The 9,622-nt window shown below is 33.5% G+C and overlaps 1 protein-coding gene across 3 annotated transcripts; it reads right to left on the bottom strand.

Moving 5' to 3' along the window:
* Positions 1-433: 433 nt before the first annotated feature.
* LOC107419573 (uncharacterized) lies at positions 434-9,194 on the bottom strand. 3 transcript variants are annotated; one of them, XM_060814608.1, is made up of 16 exons: positions 8,817-8,856; positions 8,304-8,378; positions 8,148-8,206; positions 7,716-8,030; positions 6,824-6,931; positions 6,170-6,359; positions 5,329-5,591; positions 4,476-4,605; positions 3,898-3,977; positions 3,374-3,625; positions 3,208-3,284; positions 2,604-2,695; positions 2,329-2,411; positions 1,975-2,046; positions 1,319-1,444; positions 434-800 (listed from the first exon to the last, which is right to left on the bottom strand). In XM_060814608.1, the coding sequence occupies exons 4-16, from the start codon at positions 7,983-7,985 to the stop codon at positions 744-746; spliced, it is 1,800 nt and encodes a 599-aa protein (XP_060670591.1). In that variant the 5' UTR covers positions 7,986-8,030; positions 8,148-8,206; positions 8,304-8,378; positions 8,817-8,856; the 3' UTR covers positions 434-743. The 3 variants fall into 3 exon arrangements, with proteins under 3 accessions (XP_060670591.1, XP_015883798.3, XP_060670590.1); XM_016028312.4 differs by having other exon boundaries at positions 8,148-8,378; positions 8,817-9,194; XM_060814607.1 differs by having other exon boundaries at positions 3,898-3,968; positions 8,148-8,378; positions 8,817-9,194.
* Positions 9,195-9,622: the final 428 nt, after the last annotated feature.

The following is a 9,622-nucleotide window of genomic DNA, read 5'->3' as shown; positions in this document are numbered from 1 at the left end:
TAAGCAACAAAATTTTTCTTTTTTGCCCCTTGTTTTTTTTGGGGGGGGGTTCTGGAAAGCAATTTTTCTTTCATTTTTTCTTTCTTGTTTTACTAGAAAATTCGAGTAAAAAATCATAAAGAAATAAATAAATAAAAACCATTGGTTGGGGCGCTTTTTTTTTTTTTTTTTTTGGTCTACTTACTATGCCCACCGATTCTTTCGAAACTTTGGTTGCAATGAACAATGAGCCGATCCACAACTTTATGAATGAACTTTGAATGATTTTACCACAGTTTCAAGTCTAAATGCCCTTAAAAGCTGGCAATTTGGTTAAATTTCCCTTTTTTATAACATGGGCAAATTTCCCCTTCAAAATTATATTCACCTGATAATTGCCCCCATCTGCCCCATTGTGGTCTCAGACTTTGATCTAGCCCTAAAAGAAGATATATATCATTAAATTAATATATAAAATTTTGATCAAAACAATACTACATTATTGTAACGTATTAGATTTCCATGAACTCTGATATGGTCTAGGAAATATGCTAAAACAAAAAATTTCAATTTCACAAGTTTGCAGGAGAAGAATTTGACAGTTCATGTGAGAGAGAGAGAGAGAGAGAGAGAGAGAGAGGGTGAAGTCTTAGAAGAAAAAAAGAGAGCTTTTGGCTTTTTACAATACAAGGAATACAAGGGTGTTAAAAATTATACATCAACTTGCGTTCAACTTAAAAACATCATTATGTGCCAAATGAGAATTATGAATCTGCCCCTTCCTCCTCTTCATCTTCTTCTTCAGATGCCTCCTTCAACCACTACACAAGAGAACACAGAATGCAAATATGTTATGAACTAGGCCAAGGAATTTTAGAGAAGTTTGCACATGGCATATGGCCTTCAAGGCGATATGAGCATACTTTGCTATAAACTCATCAATACCATTTTCCAATAAGTTTGCGTAAAAAGATCACAGCTTGTATGCAATAAAATTAATGAAATCTCAGAATTCCATCATCATGCGCTCATATCTTGCCTTTCCCTTTCAGGGGTATCTACCATGATGTAAAATCTTAGATGTGATGGTGAGGACAAAAAGCAAATTGATACCCGTAGAACAACTCTTATAGAATTACACACTAAAACCGAGCCAGTTTAAATGGTCATAAATCATACTTCATATGTATGGTCCACTATGCCAGGAATTCCAAGAAAGGAGACTAGAAGAGGGATTGCATTCACATGATGGAATCATATGCTAGTATCATACAAGGAAAGAAACTACATAAATCAGGCAATCAAAAACAAGTTCAAATGCAGAAATAACAATACTTACTTGAATAAACTTTTCAGCTTGCTTAACATAAATTTTATCCGACTCATCGGCATCTTTTTTTTCATCATCCCACCTAAGAATAGCGTCTTCTTGTATGACTTCTTGGTCATACAACTGAATTAATATCTGTAAAAGATTATAACAACAATTAGAAGACAAAGGAAACTCATCGGCTACAATTAGAAGACAAAGAAGCAATGGTTAGAATGAGTCAGGTTACAACAAATTCTTCCAGAAATTTAGCAATGGTTTTGTCCGAATATCTTTCTGTAATAGCTTTAAGCATAACAACATGGTCATGTTCATGCAACAGTTTCTCCATGACTGAGAGAGAGAGAGAGAGAGAGAGAGAGAGAGAGAGAGAGAGAGGCTTTGCAATGCTTTTGTGCAAAATGTTAAATAATATCTTTCTGTAACAGCTTTAAGCTTAAAAACATGACAATGTTCATGTGGAAGTTTTTCCATTACCATCTATTAATATATATATATATATAGAGAGAGAGAGAGAGAGAGAGAAGCTGTGCAATGCTTTTATGCAAAATGTTAAATTTCCATCCAGTTGAATACTGCAACGTGAAAATTTGAATTTATTAAAAAATTGACACATCCTATTCTTCTGTTTTACAAAATGACCAGAAACTGAATTAAAAAAACACCTTCGTAAATAATGGCGAGAATTCCTTAGCAGACTCCAAACACATTTCTTCAAATCTAAGTATTACTTCCATCTGCAGAATTTGCAAACATGGTTAATCACAAAACATCGACTAGAAATGATCATTATATTAGCAATTATCAAACATGCCCAGCAGTATATTGCTTGAAAACAACAAGCATTGCACTGGAACCATAAGTTGGGAAATTGCTTATGTATACAGACTCAAAGTCTATGTAAATTACGATATAGCGAACATAAAATTGAAACATTACAAGCTTAAGCAGGTCAAACATCAAATTTGAATAGTTGAAAAGACGTTTACAAGCATTCAAAAGGGCAAGCAAGAACAAACCTCCTCATCTATATCTGCTAGGTAATACTTCAAAAGCTTCTTCCATTTCGTAATTACATTAGTTGCATTTTGAAGCAATTCACCTGAGGAATACATTTAAAAGCATCATCTTGTTGCAACCACGAAGGGAAAATAAAATAAAATACTTGAGAAACAAAATATAGAGGACACGAAAATCAGAGAATCTGAACGTAATTCGAGATTTCAATACATACATATTTGGTTTGAATCAAAGAAATTTAAACTGGGAGATTGGCATCCTAAGGAAAACTTACCAGCTGAAGTATGAGGGGTTTCTAAAGCCAATTTCATCATTGCATAAAATATAGCTCCAGCACAGTCTGCAGCTACTTTGTTGTATGACAACCTGAAATGAAAGGGACAAAAAGGTGATGAGCAAAAGCAATACATATCAAAGTAACAAATAGATGGAGCAATCATTTGAAACAATAATGGGGTAAAATTCAGAATATTCATAATGTAAAACATATGAGGATGGCAATGAAATGGAAAATAGATTGCATAAAGGTCAACAATTGCAGAAGACAGCAGACAATTGGGGCAGGACCCCGCATCTTCAGAAATGAAATATTTTTCTAACAAGCAGAAACCCATTATAAATCATTGAATTCAAATTCGTACACCAAAAATCTCACTTCTTCCAACTGCAATTATTTGCTGCCTCTTTGTCTAGCTTCAATTATATTTAGTAAAAGTTTAAAAAAAAAAAATTTAAAAAAACACATACACACACACACACACAACTGGGATTCAAAATGATTGATTCCCTAGAATACTAAATACCCTTGATATTTCAAAAGCTGTGATAAAATAAGGCTAATAAAGGTAACAAATGATCAGAATGCCATAAGACCATACCTAAGTGAATTAACTTCTAAGATTACATGGTCTACTTTGATATTTTCATGCACAGCTCTTAAAAATGTTGCTTCAACCTGCAAATTTGCAAATTAGGAAGGAATTATAATGATTGGGTTTGGACAAAAACATAATCACCACAAGCTTTCTAGATGAAAATTTTCACCTCTTTCTCAAAGTATATCATTTCATCTCTAGAATCCTCATTATCATCATCTTCTGAGTCGTTTGAATCAGGCTTCAACTCTCCTGAAGGTGGAAGAATACTGCCATCTTGTGTCAACTCTTGGTCATCATCTGCAGCATCCATTGCCTCAGCAAGTTTATCTGCAGGAATGGGAGCAACTGAATGCCTCCATTCTTCATCATAGGCTCCTTCACAAATTGACCAAATATAACCAGCTCCACCACTACCAAGCTGATCAATAATAGTAACTGTATAAGAGGATGGAAAGACGCATAGCATTGTTCAATCAATAACACATCAGGAAGTACTCATCGTGAAGCACAATTCTTTCAGAGCTCCCCTTTATTAAAAGACAGAAACCAAGACATATTATCATTTCTTAATTGGATTCATCTAAAGATGCATATAGTTGTTCAATCAATAACATAACAAAAAATTACCAGCAATGGTCTACCCCAGTTCTTTCAAGACTGCCTACAACATCTAATAAAATAGAAGCTAACCTGTGATGCAGGCCAACATTGTGACTCTGATTGTTCTGATGTCATCTCCCCATTGGATTTGTCCGATGTACCTGCAAATGCAACATATAAAGCAACTTAAAAAGGAGACATGAAAAATATGTGTATCTCACCAATCAATAACTCGAATAAGCAAAAGCAAAGATATATTTAAAAGTTACGGCTATCACAGCAATTTCCTCTTTAAATTTACAAGAATTACAGAGACCTAGCATTCAATTTCTTTTTAATTCACTGAAATTCTTTCCGAGGAAAGATGACAAAGAAACATGAAAGTCAAAGAAAATTCCATAAATGGAAAATCAAAATAGTAAATTGGTAAACAAATGAGAGGTTTCTTAGGCATGTTGTCCAAGTTGATTGTTATATCCACTAAAATGCTTGACAAGACAGAAAGTTTGTAGACTTGTTTTACACAACAGTCATTTGAAAATTATAATAAATAGAAAGGAGATCCAATGCCTACACCATACTAGGTCATGCTTTTGCAACAAAAAGATATACTTGAGCAACTAAAAACCCAAATACTAGAAGAAGGTATAAAATGTAATGGAAGTTACATGGTATCTCTACAATCCCACTGCTATTGTCAGCATACTCCAACTCCTCATCGCTATCTTGCTTAGTTGGCTGTTGAAGTAAAGATACCATTGAGTATGAAGGAACAACAAATTGTTGCCCTACTAATACCTGGAGAATAAGAAATGTCAAAAGAATTATAAAATAAAAGTAGTTGAAACGCCACAAAAGAAAGATGGACTTCAATAGAAATGGGGAGAGGGGGCAAAAGAATTCAGTAAGACACTAAATTCATACAACTCAAATAACTGACAAGACTGTGTTTGAGCATCAAGCGATTCAGACTATTTGAACACATGAATAAATATACAATTTCCAAGGTTACTATTTAGATTTTAAAAGAACAGGGTCTTGTTTCATAGCGGCTAAGTTATTTCTATTCTTTTTTCTTTTTTAAGTAAGCATATATGCCAAAATTCAGAAACAAATTTTAAAAAAAAAATACAATGAGTCAGCAAACTCAGCACTAAGGACCTTTTTAGTAAGCAATCACACTCAGATTCCTTCAACAGATGGCAAGTTTAATAAATTTTACAATCAAAATTCAAATATCATATAATAAGGCATTTTCTATCTTAGGACCATACCCAAACACCAGAAAAAATCAAATATCCAAACGCCAGAAAAAATCTAATCCATCTTCAATGCCTGAACACAAACTTAATTGAATTATACCCCCATAATTAAAAATCTAATAGTTGTATCCGGGCCACTAAACTAATTGGTGGCACTGGCATGTAATTATCATAGCCAACCTAGTTTATTCCAACCATATGAGAAAGAACTAATTCTTGCAGTAAAATATAGTTCTATAAAAGATAAAATATCACATACCTTGAAAGACAATATTACACCAGGTTCCAAAACTGCTCCAGACTTCATTATCACCCCAGCACAAACTATTGCATGCCTTAGCTTGCAACCATCTCCAATGGTGACATTATCCCAAATATAGGAACCTTCTATTGAAACATTTGATCCAATATTACACCCTTCCCCAATAACTGAGTTCGTAATTGTAGTATGGTTCCCAATTTTGGTGCCATTTCCAATGACAGTAAAAGGACCAATTTGCGCAGAACGTGATAGCCCTATTTCTGAACAGCAGGTGCTCATCACATTAATATAATGGAATATTTAGAGGAAAAAAGTCAAAAAGAATTACAAGAAACAAGGCTGTAAGGATGTTATGCAACATGGAGTATGGTGAAAATTACTCAAATACAAATCACCAGTAAACAAATCAAACCACTTCCAAACACTATACCATATAATTCTTCATTCTTGCTATGAAAATAGGTGAAAGCTCCTTTCTCTTAGAGAGAGAGAGAGAGAGAGAGAGAGAGAGAGAGAGAGAGAGAGAGAGAGAGAGAGAGAGGTGAAGCTATTCTTCAGAATAAGCACCAAAAAGATGCAACTATCTGATAAGAGCTTTTCTACTGTTTTAGTTGCATTTATTAATATTGACAGAAATAAATATTAGTTTAACATAAGTAACAAAGATATGTTTAAATAAGGATTCTAGCAGACTTAAAGTCAAATTACTTGGTACTCTCTTGTACGTGAATATTTTACATAAATGATACCATTCATAAAGCTATGAGTACACGAGAAAATTCTCAACTCTTCAAACAATTATAAAATGGATATCCCATAACAACTTTGTGATAATTACCTGATGCTCGATACATTCCCTGTCTTTCCAATTTAACTGAAGAGTTCCCAAAAAACTTAACATCTGGCACCAATGGATATGTCCATCGCTGAATTATGTCCTTACTGACAGTGTCATAACTGCGGAAATTGTCAATTCTAGCCGCATAGCTTGAATGAATTTCATGTGTGAATATTTTGTAACCCATAATCTGAATGGATAGACGGTTACCTTAGAAGAATTCCAAAACTAAAATAAATATAAACGTTGACATGTCCAAAAGGACAAAATGCATCACTTGACAAAAGGTACTAAACAGTGAGAATGACAATCCAAATTGGCTACATATCAACAACAAACATGAGAAATTTCCACCATGAATACATCTTTGTCCATCCGCATTCTTATCCAACATAACTAGACAAGTTTATGGACAGCTAAGCATAGCCATGAAATAATTCTGCTACATTCTAATCAAAGAGAGTTCTGTTTACATTTAAAAACATAAAGTTTGAATAATATATGCACGATTCATGTTGGTAGAGGCACAAACATCATGTATGTGCATCTGTGCCTCCATTTATGTAATACAATATATAAGTTGATGGAAATGTAAATCCAGCTGACAGGTCAAATTTGTTCTAACATAATAGATAGTTAATTTGAAATACATACATCATCAACAAGCAATCCCTTGACAAAATGGCGCCGTAGATGTTGGTAATCAAAATTGTCAGTAAAAAGGCTGAGAACCTCTGGGCAGCAGATGTCAATGTAGCAATCCTACAAATGAGAAACTTTGTAAGCATATATTCAAGATTCAATCAAAATAAGAAATGACATGCCCATGGAAAAAATATCCATGTCTATCATGCATACCAAGACCTTAACTCTAAAAGACACTTTGGTACGTAAAACCATAGTACAAGGAAGGAAGTGAACAAAAAAGAAATTCCTATCTTCCAGTAACAGCATAGGACCATCTGTCCCAACTCAATACAGCTTCCATTACTGTATTCCAGTGAACCCAATAATATACCATATAGGTCCACCAATCAAATGGGCTTTAAAGAACAGATGGTGATTTGTAGAACGATTTTTTATCACAAGGTACAGAAAATTAAAAGTAAAACAGCGGATATGACAAAGTAGGAACCAGTAAAAGATAGAGGTGCCAAAAAATAAATAGCTTGGTCATGAGTCATGACTACAAGAAAGAAAGTAGTGGAAAGGAGACTTAATAAACAATTAACTTAATATACAATCCAAATTGGTGAAAAAACATTCCCCATTATTTGCGTCATATTAGAAGGATAGAGAAATATCGTGTTTATCCACGAATTTCAACCACAAGCTATAAATATAACATAAGCAGCTAAACTGAAGTACCTTTTCCACTCCACTTGTATATACTTATCAAAAATAGAAGGTGAAAAAAAAAAATTAAAAAGTGTATAATGGCAGAAGAAAGAACTGAAGACTGCAAAGTACAACATTTCCGTACCAGACTAATAAGCAACCTAGAAACAACCAAAATACTTTTGATGGAGAAATTTGAGGAATTAACCTGTTTGTCATTGTGCAGAGATATCGAAGTATTTTCAACGAGCAACAACTTATCTAGATATATAGATCCTTTTGAATGGTCTGCCTTGTCCTCGTAATACAACAGTTGCTTCGTATTTGGATCTATTGCCATAAAAAGTTCGTCAGTGCCAAGTCGAGACTGCAGTGCAATCTGAGAAGGCTTTGATCGTTTAATCACCATTGTCATTACAGCGTTACTATCCTTTTTTCTTCTCTCCTTATGTTCTAGAAGGGCCTGTGTAAGTGACATGTTGCTTACAGTATCTCCACTAATTAGGACAAAGTCACCATGTATCTTCAAAAGCAGACAGAAGAGTATCAAAATGTTAGTATAAGAATGAAATTGCACATTACAAAATTTGAATAAGCATAGTAGTCCTAATACATTAAAAAGATTGGGATCTCAACATACCACATTGCGCTCGTATATCAAGCGTAAAGCATCTCCAGCACTCACAGAATTGTGCGACTCTATCATAGTGACAGAGAAATTTGGTTGAGAAAACCACTCAGAATTCTCCAAATAATCAATGACTTGTTTGGAATGAGAACAGCAGAAAACAAAAACCTCTTCGACACCGGCAGATTCAAGCCATGCTAAGGTGTAATTGATCATTGGGACATTTACCAATGGCAATAGTACCTTCAAATAGCAGAAATTTATTAGTTCATAAAAAATTGCACCATTCCCAAAATTTTGCACCATAGGAGATTTTATGTAAACCAAAATTGTTCACAAAGTAAATTGAAACATCACATTTTACTCCACACACAAAAGAACAATGTTTTTCCAAGCTTTTGTACAATGAACTTGCTAAAACCAAACTAAATTTTGATAAGCAACTAATTAAGATGTTGTTCATGCAGTTTGCAATTTATCAAAATTAAAAAAAGCAATCAACATTCCAATTTCATTTGCGGTTACAGAGCTACTCAACATCGCAATAAAATAATAATAATAAAAAAATAAAACTAAAAAATCCCATTGCAAATATGTTCACAAATATTAAGTATATGATACATACATATATATACATATATATATATATATATATAGAGAGAGAGAGAGAGAGTGGGAAACCTTGGGGCGTTCAAGGGTGATTGGTCGGAACTTGGTAGTGAAACTATCAGCCAAAAGGATGGCCTGCAAGGGCACACGTGCCAATTCCTCCGGCTCCTCTGAACCTCTAGATGCACCTTTTTTGTGTGCAACCATTCTCGCCTCTTCTTCTTCTTCTTCTTCTGCAACTTCTTCTTATTCTTATTCTTATTCGGATTAACAAATAAAATTTTTAAGCAATCAAAGATTTTCGCAAACAGTTAGAAAGAATTTCTAAATTCAAAATTTTGGAAAACTCGGAAATGATTTAGATCGAGAAGTCTTAATCGGAAAACTGAGATTTTGGAAAAACCCTAGTTTATCACTGTCAGCATCATCATACACAATCTTCAGCAAGAGTCCAACACTGTAGTCTTTTTTTTTTCTTTTTTTTCTTTTTTTTCTCTCTGATTTGTTTCAGATGGGCTAAAAATTGGGCTTTAATTCCAGCCCAAGAAAGCCCAATTGTGATTCATCATTGTTTCCGAGTTGAGATTATAATTTGTTCATAACTATTAAATTTAATTAATTGTTCCTTATTTCAAATCCACTACAAACCAATAAATAAATAAATTTATAACAATTGGATTGTATTGTATCCAAGCTTTCATTTCTTGTTTCAATGATTTTTTTTTTCCCAGTTATAAAACTCTTATCATTTTTTTTCTAATTTTGTTTAATAATTTGTTATTATTATTTTTTTCTTTAGTGATATTTTTAATTGTTGCCAAAATTGGCATTTAGAGGCACTGAATAGGGATTTTGAAGTTTCTGCTTTTATAGTTGTT

This window comes from Ziziphus jujuba, chromosome 2, assembly GCF_031755915.1.
Source record: "Ziziphus jujuba cultivar Dongzao chromosome 2, ASM3175591v1".
NCBI lineage: Eukaryota > Viridiplantae > Streptophyta > Magnoliopsida > Rosales > Rhamnaceae > Ziziphus > Ziziphus jujuba.
Note: the sequence above shows the minus strand (reverse complement) of the source record. Positions and strands in the feature narration are given on the sequence as shown.